At 46.0% G+C, this 16,400-nt stretch overlaps 1 protein-coding gene across 5 annotated transcripts in view; it reads left to right on the forward strand.

The window, feature by feature from the left end:
- Positions 1 to 16,400, forward strand: part of PRRC2B (proline rich coiled-coil 2B) — a 70,666-nt gene that overhangs the window by 44,294 nt on the left and 9,972 nt on the right. For 3 of the 5 annotated variants that reach the window (XM_044992440.1, XM_044992439.1, XR_006574160.1), the window contains exons 16-28: positions 124 to 2,190; positions 3,848 to 4,047; positions 5,054 to 5,199; positions 7,520 to 7,661; positions 8,357 to 8,439; positions 9,115 to 9,306; positions 9,455 to 9,649; positions 10,079 to 10,165; positions 11,184 to 11,288; positions 11,825 to 12,017; positions 12,648 to 12,745; positions 13,546 to 13,673; positions 15,902 to 16,142. In XM_044992440.1, the coding sequence (XP_044848375.1) occupies positions 124 to 2,190; positions 3,848 to 4,047; positions 5,054 to 5,199; positions 7,520 to 7,661; positions 8,357 to 8,439; positions 9,115 to 9,306; positions 9,455 to 9,649; positions 10,079 to 10,165; positions 11,184 to 11,288; positions 11,825 to 12,017; positions 12,648 to 12,745; positions 13,546 to 13,673; positions 15,902 to 16,142 (3,877 nt within the window). The remainder of the gene's footprint in view (positions 1 to 123; positions 2,191 to 3,847; positions 4,048 to 5,053; positions 5,200 to 7,519; positions 7,662 to 8,356; positions 8,440 to 9,114; positions 9,307 to 9,454; positions 9,650 to 10,078; positions 10,166 to 11,183; positions 11,289 to 11,824; positions 12,018 to 12,647; positions 12,746 to 13,545; positions 13,674 to 15,901; positions 16,143 to 16,400) is intronic. The other 2 variants (XM_044992441.1, XM_044992442.1) reach the window with 2 other exon arrangements.

Genomic DNA, 16,400 nt, shown 5'->3' on the forward strand with positions numbered 1-16,400 from the left:
GTAGATAACTAAACTGCATTTATTTCTTTATTTTTACTGTGTTCAACCTGGAGACCTGGAGCTGTGCTTCAATCACACTGATTGACTGACTGACTGACTGACTTTGTTCTGGTTCCTTTTCAGGAGTGACAGCTCTTACTCTGCCTCATCTGGAAGGCCAGAGGGCATAAATGCTCAGCGAGATCTCTTTGAGGACAGAGGGGATGAGTACTTAAACACTTTTGACAAGAAGGCCCAAGCTGACTTTGACAGCAGTATATCTTCTCAAAGAATAGGCCAGGATCTTTTGTTTCAGCACCAGGAGACCGTGCAGGATGCATGCGTTTCTGGCGCCCGCCATGCAAGCTTACGGTATTCTCCCCTGGAGTCTGACTTTATACAAGTTGATAAAAAACCTGAGTATAATGGTTGGGACATCAACCACCATCAGAAATCCTCGGAGCCTGCAGCAGAGGCAGATGAAGACGTGCCCAGGGACGAGCAGTCATTTAGTGCTGACCCATGGAAGAAAGAAGGTGCTGCTAGCAAGCAACCTGCTGAAGAGACGGATTGGGCTCCTGAGAATAGAAACACCAACAGTCAGCACCAGGAGCAGATGGGGAGGACCCGGAGATCTGGCCCAATTAAAAAACCAGTCCTGAAAGCCCTCAAGGTTGAGGAGAAGGAGAAAGAGCAGGAGAAGATTAAACTAGAAGGAGAAGAGATCTCACACCCAGCAAAAGAGAAAGCACCTGTCTATAAGGTGGAGAATGATTCAGAAGATTCATCAACCTTGCTAAACTCCACTCATTACCTGCTGGACGAAAAGGGTTCTTCCCAAGCCAGCTTCACCCAAGATGCTGAGAAATCTCAGGAGGAGGAAGAGGAGGAGGAGGAGGAGGAGGAGAAGACTGAAAGGGCATGGGAGAATAAGCTTTCCAGAGAGTCTAATGACCTCCCTCCCACAAAAAGAAACAACTGGATCTTTATCGATGAGGAACAAGCCTTTGGTGGGAGAGGCCAAGGCCGAGGGAGAGGCAGAGGCTTTAGAGAGTTCACTTTCAGAGGCCGTGGTACTGCTGTTAGTGGCAGGGGTGTTTATAACAACCAAAGAAGCAGCAGAGGGCGGGGTCTACGGGAGTTCAATCAGCTGGAAGACTTCTCGAGGGGCAAGCCCAGGCGCAGGATTGCTAGCGAGACACATAGTGAAGGGTCTGAGTACGAGGAGCTCCCCAAGCGGCGCCGGCAGAGGGGTTCTGAAAACAGCAATGAAAGCTCCCTCCTAGAGAGGGAGGAGAGCGACCTGAAGAAAGGAGACTTCAAAGATTCTTGGAGGTCCAATAAAATCTACTCTGACGATCACAGCAGCCTTGATGCCAACGTGAGGGCCCCGAGAGCCTTTGGGAGGTCGCTGCCCCCACGACTGAGCAACTCTGGGTATGGGCGAAGAGGCTTCATGGTGAAAGAGCCTTCCCAGTGGCAGGGCAGAAGCGGGGGAACCACATGGCAGGAGTACAGCCACTGCCCTCCATCAGACACTTTTGGGATCAGGCGACAGTCTGACAGGGACTATATCCAAGATTCTTACAAGCACGCGGACTCTTTCACTGGCAGGGGTTTTGAGGAGAATCACATTGACAACAGAAGGCCCTTGTTCCAGGAGGATTACACTGCAGATCAAGAGAACATAGAAAACAGGCCATTCAGGAGGCGGCGTCCCCCTCGTCAAGACAAACCCCCCCGATTCAGGCGCCTGAGACAAGAGAGAGAATCCGTCGGCCAGTGGAACCCCGAGGAAGGTGGAACCAGCCTGTTGCCCAGCCAATGGCCTGGGAGACCCAAGCTGACCACGGTGGAGAAGAATGGTGTCTCTGGCAGGAGGTCTCCTGAGCTGCCCTATCAGAACTCGTCAGATCATGCCAATGAGGAGTGGGAGACAGCGTCTGAAAGCAGCGACTTTAGTGAGAGACGGGAGAGACGCGATGGTGTTTTGGAGAGTGAAGCGCAGCTGGACGGTGGCCTTGCGAGTAGCAGCTTGGGAGAGAAGAGAGAGTTGGCAAAGAGGAGTTTCTCAAGCCAGAGGCCCCTTGTGGACAGACAGAGCCGTAAGGCTGAACCAGCAGGGTTTGGGGAGCAATTGGTAAGGGCCAGTGGAGGAGCTGCTTCACGGTTCGAGAGCCAGCAGAATGGGATGCCAATGAAAAGCAAAAGGTAAACTCAAAGTCTGACGTACAACACATGCTCTGTGCATGCGTGTCACCACATGTGCAGATATCCCTGTGGCAAACTGGACTTGCAGGCAAGAAGGGGTTGACTCATGCAGAGATGTTGGCTGTGCTTCCTTTTATCACACACACATGACTTTTAGCACCAGTTATCCATCTGTGTGGTGTTCATTGGCTTCACAAACATGTATGTTCATTTGAGCCTGCTGTACCTCTGATACCTTTGCTAGAACACTACTTGTGGTGGGAGTTCCAGCTTGTCTTTGTTTCAGAAGAGTGGTTGGTAATGGCTGGTGCTGCCTGAGCTGCCACCCTTCTGTAACCTTTTTAAATCCTATCATGCAATGGCAGATCACGCTTGTGCATCCCATCAGTTCAAGTGCTAGAGAGTTAACAGATACTTCTTGGTCACTGACTCCAAACTCTCCAACCCTCCTCCAGTGAATCCCAGCTGGGGTATGGCCTGGCAGTGGTGGAAAGTTTGGAAGGCTTTGTTTCCTCTGTAATGACCTGATGGGAATGCAGAGGTGAAATGTCATTTATTTAAGTAGATTTCTCTACTTCAAAGCTTTTCTAGATCCACAGCAGTAGCTGTGGCTTGTGCACAGTGTTGGGAGTTCCCGGGGGGGAGTGAAGTGACCAGAAGCCTGAGCCCATCCGAGCCTGGCCGCCCCGAGCGGAAGGACCGAAGCCGAAACCTGAGCCCCAGCACCCAGGGCTTTAGCCCTTGGGCTTCAGATTTGGTCCTAGGCACCACCTAGTCTAGCCCTGGAAACCCCATTAAAATGGGGTTGTGACCCAGTTTGAGAACCCCTGAAGTAGATAATTCTTGCTTTGATGGCACTACTTGATTGTTTTCTCCCCTGGCTAATTATTAGCAAGTTGCTCCATAATAACAGAATAATGGTTTATCCTGAGATATCAGTAAAAGGGAGTATACCTGGGTGTGTGGTAGGAACTGTACTCAGGTGAAAAGAGAAGGGAGGAAAAGGGGGAGGGGGAGACAGATATATGCTGCTAAATATTGCTTCTTTCTAAACCAGATATTTTTTTCCTATCGTGCTGCTAATCCTCTGCACCTCTTCTCTTCAGCTTCCCAGTGCTCCTGGTCAGTTAAGCTGTAGGGAATGACATGTAGCTGATGGACAGAGGTGCGAAGAATTGCCAAGAAAAATAATCTGGAAGAGGCATTTTTTGGCTCAATGTTTGTCTCTTTCTTGCCTTCCTTCCCCTCTCTGCCCCCAAGCTGACCCTGCTGGAAAATACGCATTTATTTAAAGAGGATTCAGGGAAACTTTAAAGCTTTTGTACAAGGGTAGAAGACATTGGTAGCACGAGCACAGAGAGAGAGAGAGAGAGAGAGAGAGAGGCCTGTAAATTTCCCTGTGAGACAAGCGAAGAGTACAAACCATGTGCAGTTCATCACTGCAAATGCTGCTGTTTTGTTTCCATCCCATTTCCCACAACAATATCCTCAGCATCAGGCTTCTGCTCTGAAGCAGCATCTACATCAATTGAGAGTGAGGGGCGTGGGTTGCCCAGCTTGGTTTAAAAACGTGGCTAGGAGAAGCTAACCCATTTGTGTTTCTCCCCACCCTCCTTGTCCTCATTGAACCTAACCCCCTTCTCTCTCTTTCTCTCAGATCTCCAGAAGAAGGTGGGGGTCTGGGTAACACCAAAAGTGGGAGCAGCCACTCTGTTTACAGCCTAGAGAGATCATCGCGCACTAGCTCAGACAGTGCTGAGGGGCCAGGTAAAAAGCAGGAAAAAGAGCCTAAATCCACAGCCCAGAGACCAAGTGAAAAGGGAGAGACCATGTCACAGTTCGAGTTGAATTATGGAAGTAAGTGTCTAATTTAGTTGGTCTCCTTAAAGGGACGCTATCCAGTTAAACATCACATTAGAATGTCTTCTTTTCTGTTACTGGTAACACCCAGCATGATTCAAAATGAAGTCATTTTAAATGTCAGGTTTATTCCTTTCTCTCCATTTATTTATAACAAATTTCTGGTGGAATTGACCAACAGATATTATGGAAACATTTCTATTCGTCTTAAGTATTTGCAAAAGCTTTTAATTTTTTCATTAAGACCCAGTTTTGAGCCAAATTTGATGTTGGTGTGCCTTTAACATTTCTTCTGTGGGAAGAGTTAGGGGAGTGCTTATAGAAATGTCTCTCTCTACACAGTGTTACAGTCTATCTCAAGTCAAGAGTAAAAAATAGTCTGGTTGGTTGGAGAGAAGTTGAGAAACCATAGCCATCTAAAGCAGAGGAGTGTGAGCTGAGCTCAGGACTGAAAGTCAGCTGAGTTCCAACCCTGGTTCTGATACTGGCTCTCTGTGGCCTTAGGCAAGTCACTTCACCTCAGGGTTAATAATCCTTCAGGGGTGGGTTGTAAAGGTTAATCAGTTAATCCTTGTACAGCACTTTAAAGACTGGGGGTTAAATTTTCAAAAGCACTTAAATCACTTTTGAAAATGGAACTTAGGCTCCTAACTCTTGGGTTCTTTTGAAAATGTTACCCAGTGCTATGTAATTCAGCATTAGGAGGAGTTTCTGGGTTGTTCTCTAGAGTTAATGCCTTTGGTGTCATATGGAAAGCCCAGATTTCGGCTGCCAGTCCTACACTGTGATTCTCGAGGCCACGGATAGTGTGCTTAGATTCTGTTGGAGAGTAGTGATGCAAGGCACTTCAGAGTAACCCTGCTGGTAGATATCAACAGACTGCTGTTGCCTAGTTTCCAAAGTAAATTTAAGTTGCTGTTGGCTAAGTGGTTTCACTCCTTAGCTTGGGTCCCTTTTGGAATACATTTTTGAACAACTTTTTTAAACTGTAAATCTTGTTCAGATGCCATCATTGACAATCGGGTTTCAAGCACAGCAGAGGAGAATGAAGTGGGCTCTATGGCAGGAGAAGGCTTCATTGAGGTCCTCACTAAGAAGCAACGCCGCTTGCTGGAAGAGGAACGTAGGAAGAAAGAACAAGCTGCCCAGGTGAGGAGTGGGAGTCAAGCCTGCAGTGGTCTGAGAAGGAGAGGGACACAAACACATACACAAAATTTTTGAGAAAGCGACAGCATGTGTGGTTAGACTAACCCTCACAGTGTTAGGCATAGAAAATGTGACCACAGGGGATGGATCATTCAATGATTGCCTGTTCCATTCATTCCCTCCAAAGCACTTGGCATTGGCCACTGTTGGAAGACAGGATATTGGGCTAGATGGACCATTGGTCTAATTCAGTATGGCTGTTCTTATGTCTGGGTGGGTAAATTGAGCATTTCTTCTGCCATTTGGAAATGCTTACAAGGGAATTGTGGGAGTTTTCATCATAGGCTGCCAGTTGAGTCTTTCATTAAAGGTAGAGTTCTTAAGTCCAGATCAGAGCTTCTCAGCAGGCATCAATTAACAAAAGTTCACTTTCCCAGATTAAGGTTTTGTACTTATCTCCTGAACAGTAAGATTTTATCTGGCTAGGAGGCAGCAGAAGTACACATACAGAAGGGTGGTTCCAGGGTTAAAATAATAATTTGTAGCCAGACCATTTTTAGGGACTTAAATGTCCCTTTCCTAGCTGCTCATTGACCCTTAAGCAGTGTTCTGAGACTGGATTGCTGTGGCTGAATTGTTAGGGTCTTCTGTCAGTGTAAATGATGTTCCAATGGATCCTTCTGACCCTTCTACTACTCTGTTCTTGAGGAGTGGAATATGAGGAGACAAATCTAAACTGATACACTGAAGAAAGGCTCTGATTGCTCCCATCACCGTCTCTCCAGTCTCCCATTGTGGAGTGTTAGTACATCTAGAACAGGAAACAAGCACCATATGAAACTCCTTGGTCACTCTAAATTAGGAGGAGTTGCAAACACTAGTGAGGACAGAAATACAAACGGGCCTGGAGTTACAAAACATTATTTGTGTTTGACCATGATTGTGAAGAATGCCATGATGCTAACTACAACTCAGTGGTCCATGTGGACCAGGATAAATTGGGTTAGTTATTGTGTTAGCTAATTGTAATTAAAGTCCAGGGTGACGCTATGCTGAACACAATTTGTCCTGGTCTATACAGGACTACCAACTCGGGCCAACATTGTGTCCTGTGACTTGCTTGTATTACAGTATTTTACCACCTTTGAATACTATTCTCCAGTCCCTTAAAAGGAGTAGAAAAATGGGTATTAAGCACCAAAATGAAATTCAGCTTGGAAAATTGCAGGCTAATACATTTGATGGGAGAGGGGACTAATCCAAAGCACAACTATTCAGTAGAAGGAAGAATCCCGGGAAGCAATAATGCTAAAAGTGAACAACCCAATCCTGGAGTTCTGCAATGGGATGTGGCAGCAGAAAAGACAGGTGCAGTTATGGGCTCTGTGTGCCTAGGTACCATGTCATAGGATGAAGAGGTAATAGCTTCCCTGGGGTGCAGCTGTACCTGGAATATTGTGTGCAGTTCTGGGCACCATATTGACCAGAAGGACATTAACAATCTGAAGAGAGCTCTAACAACTTGTTGGTTTTTTAGGTGGCTAGAGGAATTGATTTATGAGGAAAGATTTAGGAGTAAATTTTGTATAGCTTGGCTAAGTGATGACTAAGGGTGCGATGGAGACATGAATCTACAAGTATTTGAAGACTGTAAATTCTGCTGAGGGGAAGAATTTATTTTAGCGTGAATGGGGAAGGATTAAATTCAGCAATAAAATGTTGTTGGGAAATGCTCTGTGACAGTCAGATCTATTGTGTGGTGGGTTATCAAGAGATGTGATAGAAGCCTAGTTCCTTGGCGCATTTAAAATTAGGCTAGAAAGAGTCTGAGTGATTGTGCAATAGGGAACAATCCTGCAGTGGCAAGGAAATGTGCTAGGTAAACTAACAGCTGGTTCCCTCTCTGGTGTCTGATTCAGTGAATTATCAGTCTCTTTTTTTTTTTTTACTGTGAACTAGTGAATTGATCCTGCTGTGTCAACAGGACTGGGGAACGATTAAGGAAGAATCTGAGTTGGAGTTTTAATCTTTTTTCTGCCTGTCTCTCTCCCTGCTGCTGGAGCCAGCCGTTCTTAATAAATACTGAAGAGCTCTTCTTCCTGCGGCCTCCCAGCAGCAGCTGGATACAGGAAACAAAACACTGTGGCCGTCTCCTCTTATGGTGGCTCTTGCTGGGATTGTCTTGATAAAGGCAGCCCCAAGCTTGGATAACTCTGAGGGCATATCTGCTTCAAGTGCCAAATAAAAGCCTGGAAAAGAAGCCTGCCAGCAGCAGGTTAGCCTGAACCAATAGCAGGTCTTATAGCCTGAACCTCTCTCTTAGGTACCAAACAAAGGACGTGTCCTTCAGTCTCGTATCCCGCCTCGATTTGCTAAGAAGCAAAACAGTATGTGCCTGGAGCAAGGCGATGTAACTGTGTCCGGAAGCAGCCTGGGCACAGAGATTTGGGAGAGCAATAGTCCAGGTAAGAGAGTGTCTCCATTATTTGCCAGCACTGGGACGCTTCATCGTTATGGAACTGGGAATCCTTTTATGTTGAGGGAGAAGGGTGGGTGTGTGCATACGTGCCTGAAGAAGAGGGGTTTCATCTACATTCCACCCTGAATCCAAAGGGGAAAGGGAGGTAGCAGATCTTCTGGGCTCATGTGTACAAAACATTGCTGTTAAGATCATCATCCTCCCACAGCTCTGGCCATGTCACCCTCGGATTCAGATCCCTTCCCTGGTTTCTTCTTGTACCATATGAAGTTCTAGCTCCTTGACCTTATCTTCTAGGCTCTGCACAATCCTAGCTGATCTACATCCTGGTTCTAATTTCTTCCATCTTCTCATCCTCCTGCTCCCTGTGGCCCTGAGCCTTCATCCAAACTGTTTTCTTTGTACCCTTCTCCCACTGTGCTTCTCTGCAAAGCCTCCCCCTTTCATCCTTCCAACTTTCACTTCTCCCAGAAAATCTTTCCACCTCCTCTCTCCCTTCATACTCTGTCCTACCTGCATTGGAGTGCCATGGCTCAGCCTGTCTGTCCTGGAGTGTAAACATTTTGGGACAGTGAATGTGTCTTGCCCTATTTTTGTAAGCAGAATGTGAATTTACAGCACTATTTAAATGATGTGCTTGATGCTCCATTTCAAGCATCTGAATCTTGTCTGCTTTTCCAGCCCTCTCCGTTCAGTCACCTGGCAGCGATTCCTGGAGTAAGCCTGTAAATGCCTTTAATGGCACCGAATCCAGCTCCACTGAGGTAAGGGACACCTAATGTACTGTTCAGGTGTTTTGTGTGTGTGTGTATATATAAAATATTCATGTTCGATGGCTCATGCTTCTCATTGCTGCTATTGCGTTTAGCAGGTCTGTCAGCTCTCCTTGTGCAGGTTTAGATTGACTAGCTACAATTCTGATTAAGCATGGTGCTGTTCTAAAATGGTGGGACAAATTCTGCTCTGTTACACATAGGTGTAAATCCAGAGTAACCGCATTGTAAAACTGTCTCAGAATTGCACTCCTAACTGGGAGCAGAGCATGGCCCAGTATGTGGAATCATCTTTGTGTGCCTCACACCTGTGAGAAGTGTGTAGCTGTAATGTAGAGTGGATGTCACTGAATGCTGCAGTGACCTTTCACCTGCAGAGACCGGAGTTCAAATCTGGTTTGAGTCATAAGTGAAATGAGTTTGGCAGTCTCAGCGTAGTAGCCATGTGGGGCATTTTTCATTGTTCTAAGGCTGCAGTGGGATTGGTGACCTGGATGGTTTCTGCTTGAGGGTAGCCTAGAGCTGGAATAGCAAGGGGCACTGCAGGTCAGGACTTGCGCCTTGATAGTTGTGCTTGGTAAATGGGAACATGTTCTCGCTGTTGTTTTTCTCCCTGTGGAGTTGGGTTTGAATCTGGGGCTTTAACACATTTCGTGCTTTGCATAGCAGGGTTTTAAAGGCAGCCAGGGGGATAGTGGCATTGACTTGAGTGCGGAGTCTCGGGAATCTTCCGCTACCTCCTCTCAGCGCAGTTCTCCATATGGCACCCTCAAACCAGAGGAGATGAATGGGGCTGGCCTGGTGGACCCAAAGCCTGACTGCCAGAAGGAGCAAGTTCAGAAGCAATCTGATAAAAAGGTAATCTGGATTTGCAGCCAAGCCAGAGCACGTAGTGACTGGTACCAGAGACCTTGTGAAATTGGGGTTTTGTTTTTTCATAGCATTTTTAAGGTAGAGATCGGGTTATTCAGTTTTTGTGTCTCAGCCTCTCTGCTTTCCCATCAAGGATTCAGATCAAGGCTCAGGACAGAACAAGGAACACAAGCCCGGACCAATCGGCAATGAACGCTCCCTGAAAAACAGAAAGGGTTCGGAGGGAACGGAACGGCTGGAAGGGAATATCCCCCCTGTTAATGGGGTGGAAATTCACGTGGACTCAGTTCTTCCTGTGCCACCCATTGAATTTGGAGTAAATCCTAAAGTGAGGATTGAATTTAATTTTATCTTCTTGGTGGTTTGAAATCCCTCTTGTGAGCTTGTAGAGATGCAAAAGGTGGTTTAGTCAGAAGGATTATCTAGGACAAGCTTCCAGCACATGCACTGTAGATTTGCCTTATAGATTTCATTACTGACACAAACCAGGTTCTCAAGCTGTCTTGGTAGATATTTATTATCCTGAATGGGGTGGGGACAGTAAGGGAGAAATTAAGGCCTGTCGTCCTGTGTATGCCATCAGGGATGCCTGTCGCTGAGTATGGAGAGCTATTTCGTTCTTGTCTGTCAGTAAATTTTGCTGAAAGAAAATCTTTAGTTTCTATCATCATGATCCAGGTAAATGTTCACTAATCATGAGCAACTTACAGGGGGCTGTTGAGCCTGGATTTGAATGGTGCTTGTTGCCTTTTTTCAGGACTCTGACTTCAGTCTGCCACCTGGCACTGCCTCTGGTACTGCAGCTAGCCCTGTCACTAAACTGCAGGATGCCTTGGCCAGTAATGTAAGTAAATCTTAGTTATTAAAATGGAAAAAAAATGTGTATTTGCAAGTGATTTGATGTTTAAGGTGGTAGTACCCACTTACATGGTTTAAAAACAGCAATGAAAATACAGGCACTGTCTCTCAAAAATGTTGTTAAAATTTTTGATAAAATCAGTGCCTGGTTAGCTCAGACACACCCAAGCCTTTAAACAGTGACTCAAACACCATTCATCAGCCTGTGTAAAGTAAGAAGGTTTGCATATGTCAGAGGTCACCAAATTCCCTTCTTTGGGGCACCCGCAGGGGAGGGGAAGACAGGCAGAGGTGCTTACAGAGTCCTGTTGCTGGACCTGGAAAGTGGAGTTCTAGCCACTTCCCTCCAGAGTGCTCAGGGTGTTGTCTTTGCCATTGGCTTCTGCTCCCTATGGCTCACTATCAGCCAAGTAGATTCCATGCGCTTTTAGAGCTCATAATAAAATGTGTAGATGGCTGGAGAACAGACTGCTAAAAGAAAATGGATTCAGAGCCCAGTATCTTCTTGTGGTTCAGTTGTGTTCAGTGGTTTAAACAAAAACTTCCTCTGAAACGTATTAATTTTGTAGCCCCTTGTAAGGAAAAAATGACAAAACCTCCAAGAAATACAAGTGTTTTATATAAACAGAGTTATTCTGCCATTTACATAGGTTCACCCACTGTGGAAGGAAAAACACTCTACAGCTGGAGCTACTGTGTACCAAATTCAGTTCTGGTGTAAATACAAGTGCAGCTCCATGGAGATCAGGGGAGTTATTGCCTGCTTATACCCAGGCTGCATTTGGTCCAGCATATCTGTTGTGTTTACTGTTAAGCCAGCTGTACATTTTTACAATGTTGAGGCAACTCCATAGTCCATTTAAAAAGCTGAGAAACGATAAAACAGTTTGTGCTGCTGTTACTTAGATCTTCTTGCTGAGGTTCCATTTGCCTTGTTGCCTTCCTAAATTCTTGTGTTGTTACAGACATTCTTAGTGTTCGGCATTTTATAAATCTCCTTTCAGGCAGGGTTAACGCAGTCCATTCCCATTCTGCGAAGAGATCACCATCTCCAGCGGTGCATCGGCCTGAACCCAATGTCTTTCCCCACTGCAGACCTCACTCTTAAGGTAATCAAGGCATTAGCTCTGCCTGTGTTCGCTTCGAAGGTACAACCCTCTTTGGCCACAGTAGTAAAGGGGGAGAGAATCTTCACAACAGTCCAGATGTTTCACTGGTCAGTTGCAAAGTCTGTAATTATCCCCTTTAAAAACAGTGTGTGTACATACGTGAATTCAGCAGAGGGGAGAGAGTGCCATTTTGAGGCCCTTGATACTGATATTGTCTCCAGCCATAGAATGGGTAGAGCAAGCTTATCCACCTCAACCTTACCCAGTGCAAGAGAACAATTCAGTATTCCTGGCCTGATTGATCCTGGGCAGTCTGCTGTGCCTGCCAGCAAAGGGGTGAACTAGTGCCAACTGCAGTGGGTTTTTTGTGATTGGGCACTTATCCAACAGCCATTAGGTGGTGGTAGTTTTTTAGTGACTACCAGCCTGGGCTGGATTTGAACCAATAATCTACAGGTGAGTGGCTCCTTATCCCATTATTGTTTGCTTCCATTGAAATTGCCTGTAGTAATTTCTTTCTCTCTTCACTTCTATAGATGGAGTCTGCACGCAAGGCTTGGGAGAATTCCCCCAGTTTACCAGAACAGAACTCTCCAGGAGGTGCTGGCTCAGGCATCCAGCCTCCTTCCAGTGTTGGCGCTTCCAGTGGTGTCAGCTACAGCTCTTTTGGCGGTGTTTCTATGCCTCCTATGCCTGTGGCGTCCGTAGCACCTTCTGCATCTATTCCAGGTACCTGCCTCTGTTTGCCAGAAGCTGGGAATGGGCGACTGGGGATGGATCACTTGATGATTCCCTGTTCTGGGCCACTGTCAGGAAACCAGATACTGGGCTTAGATGGACCTTTGGTCTGACTCAGTCTGGCCATTCTTATGTTCTTGTTCTAGCTCCAAAGATCTGATGGCAGCAGGGCAATCCAAGATAACTGCCTTGGCACTTAACAATAGTTTGTAGCTCAGCTCACCTATTCCTGAACTGCCAACCTTTCTGCAGGTGGCATTAACATGTACTGGAAAAGGATGGGTGATCATTTAACATCCCATAATACCTACCTTGGAAAAATAATACTCACCTAGGGTAAGTGGCTGATGAGTAAAACCTCGTCACTAAGGTGAAGGACAGGCAAGTAGATTTTGTATATAGTCTGGTAATTTTCCTGTTTTGCAATCCTGGCATAATAAATCTGTGTAGCACTGCTGAGCTAATTGCTTGCTAAGATACCGATGAATTAGCTTGGTAGGTCTGTAGATTTCTATCTATTGTACTGTGCCTGTACCCCTCTGTATCCCTGGGATCTGCTTTTGCTGGAGTGAATAAGGTTAGCTTGTCACATTCTTCCTTCCCTTTTACTTCAAATTCTAGGTAACCACATCCCACCCCTGTATCTGGATGGCCATGTGTTTGCGAGTCAGCCACGCTTGGTCCCTCAGACAATACCTCAGCAGCAGAGCTACCAGCAGGTAAAGAATCAAGGCAGTTAATTCTTTTCTGGATGGGGAGGTCCTTAGAATTTCCCATTTATTCTTTCCTCTTGTAGTGGGCCAACCTACGTCCAGCCACGGGGAGCTAGATTGTGGCTCCGTTCAAAGTCTGTGAAAGCTGCTCCCCAGTGGATACTACAGGCGACTAACAGGGGAACAGGCTGATTGAAGAGGGGAAATTACCAGTTTTTGCACCAGTATCTTTTGACTGGGTTTAAGTGGGGTGGGCTCTGTAAAATTTGCCTTTGAGTGACAGAGTGCCTCTTAGTAAATTTCCCAGCATTATTTGTAGAACATGAAAACCGGTTTGAACCTCAGACCAGTTCCCTGTGGACGAGTGTCTCGCCCAAAAACCACCAACTAGTCAGTACTAACTGGGAGCTCTGACAGTTTCAGCAAACAGGGTGTTGGATGGGCTATGGAGAATCCCTCCAGATAAGAGTTGAGGCACAGTGACAGAACCCCATGAGAGCTAGCATAGCTCTGACGTGATGGGCCTGTTCTATATACAGAGAGCTCCAGTCCCCTAAGGGAGTCAGTCTGATCCTTTTTTGAGCATTAAATTCCTATTCTCTCTCTATCTCTCTCTGAGCCATCATTCACTACCTGTTCAGTCATGTGCTGGCCTGAGAAATGACACTGGGGGCATTTGGGTGGAGTTGCAGCTTGGATAACTTTTGTGGTGGAGTGACTAGATGAAGAAACAGATGGTCTTTTAACACCACAGGAGGGTTTCTGACTGACTTAGTGTCTTTCAATCACCTTAATTTCCTCTGCAGGCTGCTGCTGCCCAGCAGATTCCGATTTCCCTTCACACATCTTTACAGGCCCAAGCTCAGCTTGGGCTGAGGGGAGGCCTGCCTGTCTCCCAGTCCCAAGAGATCTACAGCTCCATACAACCCTTCAGGTAACAGTTCCTGGGTTTGTTTCCCCATGGCCAGAGCTTTCATGTTTTGATCTGTAAAACACATCTGCAGGGGGTTCTTTCCCCCTCCTTTTCCACTCTTGCTAATGTCCTGCCTTTGCAACTTTCCATCCCCTTTCCTGCCCACACCACAAGTGTTTGCACAGTACTCTCCGTTCCCCTCCTAACAGATGTAGAGGAGAGAGGGGCTCTTGTGTAAATAGGAGAATGCCAAGTGGAAAGCAGGGAGGGGATATTATTTCCATATATGACATTGGTGAGACCGTTGTTGGAATGCTTTGTCCAGGTATGATGTCCATACTTCAGAAAGGGAATTGAAATACAGGAAGGGGTTCAAAAAAGAGCTACAAGAATGATTCATGGGCTGGAAAATGCACCTTAGCATGAGAGACGAAAAGAGCTTGATTTATTTGGCTTACTGAGAAGAGTGAGGCAGCTTGATCCCAGCCCGTCAGTACCCGCACAGGGAGTTGATCTCTGATAAGAGGGATCTTTAATCTAGAAGACGGAACAAAACCTGGTGGTTAGAAGCTGACGTGAGAAAAATTCAAACTGAAAATAAGATGCAAATTTAAAAGCATGAGTAACTAACCACTGGAACAAGTTACCTAGAGCTGTGGTAAAGTCACCATCATTTGGTGTGTTATTAAATTAAGACTGGGTCTTTCTGAAAGAGATGCTCTAGTTCAGCCACAAGCTATTGGGCTCACAGGAGTTACTATGTGACATTATAGGGGCTGCATTTTGCAGGAGACTAGATGATTGTAATGGTCCCTTTGAGCCTCAAGATGTATTAATCTTGATATAAGTGGCTTTCTATGGTAATGTTAAAGCCAGTCAAATCCTGTGTGAATCACTTTCACTTCTTTCCAAACTACTGTGGACTTGTGTGGTATGTCCGCACGGTGTTTTAAAACCCCTGGCAGCCAGTCTCAGAGCCCGAGTCTACAGACTGGAGCTCATGGAGTTCGCACTACGGTGTTATAAACAGCTGTGCAGACATTTGGGCTCAGGCTCTGAAGCCTGAAGAGGGGGTTGGGTTTCAAACCCCGAGCTCTGGCCCGAGCCTGAATATCTACTCAGCTGTTTTTAGCACCGGAGCGTGAGCCTGAGTCTGTAGACCCAGGCTCCGAGGCTCACTGCCATGGGTTTTAAAATGCAACGTAGATGTATCATTGGTGACCTGGATCCTCCCTTGCCACAAGCATTTCTACAATTCTGGGCCCCTAACACAGTGCTTTGATTTACACTGTTTGGGTGGGAAATCGCACCTCTTCTCCTGAAAATGCTCATTCGAATGTGGGGATGAAGACTTCAGAACTTTTGGGGGTTTTCTGTCTACTAGTCATGTTACGAGTAGCTCTCTCTTTACTTTCTGCCGCACTGGAGCACAGTGGCCTTTCCAAGATGTCCATCATCTGTGGATAAATTAACTAGAATTGGTCAATTCTAGTTGATTTCACACTACTCCTGGTGAAGGACAAGCACCATGGTGCTGGCTCATAATTTTGAAGGAACTTCCCAGTGTGGGTGACTGAGACAATGCAGGATTCCTGCAGTTCCCATGGATGTTTGTCCATATCCCACAGAACACTTGCACAGTTCATTTGATTGCCCACCAGTGCTAAGAAAAGTCCCAGGTTTGGGAAAGCAGGCATGTTACAAGAAGGTGCATTTGGCAGAGGGATGCAGGGATGGTGGCTGCATACTGGTCTTCATGTGGTGCCCTTGGCCTGACCTTTCGATAAAAGAAACTGATCTGCTGAAAGATAGAAGCCTCAGTTCTCTCCTGCTGATGGAGATCACTCAAGTGCCCTAGGAAACATTCAGTGAAACAGTTTTTACCATCCAAGGTGGTTTGAGCTACTTACCAATACAGTCACTTCACTGCCACTGTATGACTGAAATTCGTAAAGAGAGAAATATTGATTCCATTGAAGTCAGTGACAAAACTCCTATTGACTTCAGTGAGATGGGGACTTAGTCGTAAAAGCTTTAGGATTAGTGTGAAAGGAGCTGTCCAAAATTAAATTCTAGAGCTGGAAAAAAAAAAAGGGAATAAAAACCTGTAGTTCCACTAGTTGATCTTTGTAGTAGAGATGACCTTTTAGAATGCTGTTTGCAGCCCACCGGCCAAATGCAGTTTAGGAATTTGTATGCAGTCTCTAATAGGCTTTATCACTGTGCATTAACCTGTTTCTCTTCTTTAGGTCTCCAGTGTACATGCACCCCAGTCTGTCCCAGCCCAGTACCATGGTCCTGACGGGAGGTGCTGCTCTGAAGCCCCCATATTCTGCCTTCCCAGGCATGCAGCCCTTGGAGATGGTAAAAACACAATCTGGGTCCCCTTATCAGCCAATGAGTGGAAGCCAGACACTGGTTTATGAAGGCCAGATAAACCAAGCAGCCAGTTTGGGAGCCTCACAGATGATGGACTCCCAGCTTACACAGGTTAGGAACAAAACTAGCATGCTCCCCCTGTTTTTTGCATGTGTTCACAGAAGTGCAGTTTCTGAGATTGAGACTTAGTTGCTGTTTGTGGTGCACCATATGCTTTCATCATTAAGGCCTTCATAACGAGACAATAGTGATGTTAGAAGTACAGCACACCAGACTTTGAGGTGCTTTACTTGTTACATGTACCTCAGTATAAAACACACAATGGTCAACTTAGTGAAATTAAGTATCCTCTTTCTGCTGATGGCAAAG

Source organism: Mauremys mutica, chromosome 18 (assembly GCF_020497125.1).
Source record: "Mauremys mutica isolate MM-2020 ecotype Southern chromosome 18, ASM2049712v1, whole genome shotgun sequence".
Lineage (NCBI taxonomy): Eukaryota > Metazoa > Chordata > Testudines > Geoemydidae > Mauremys > Mauremys mutica.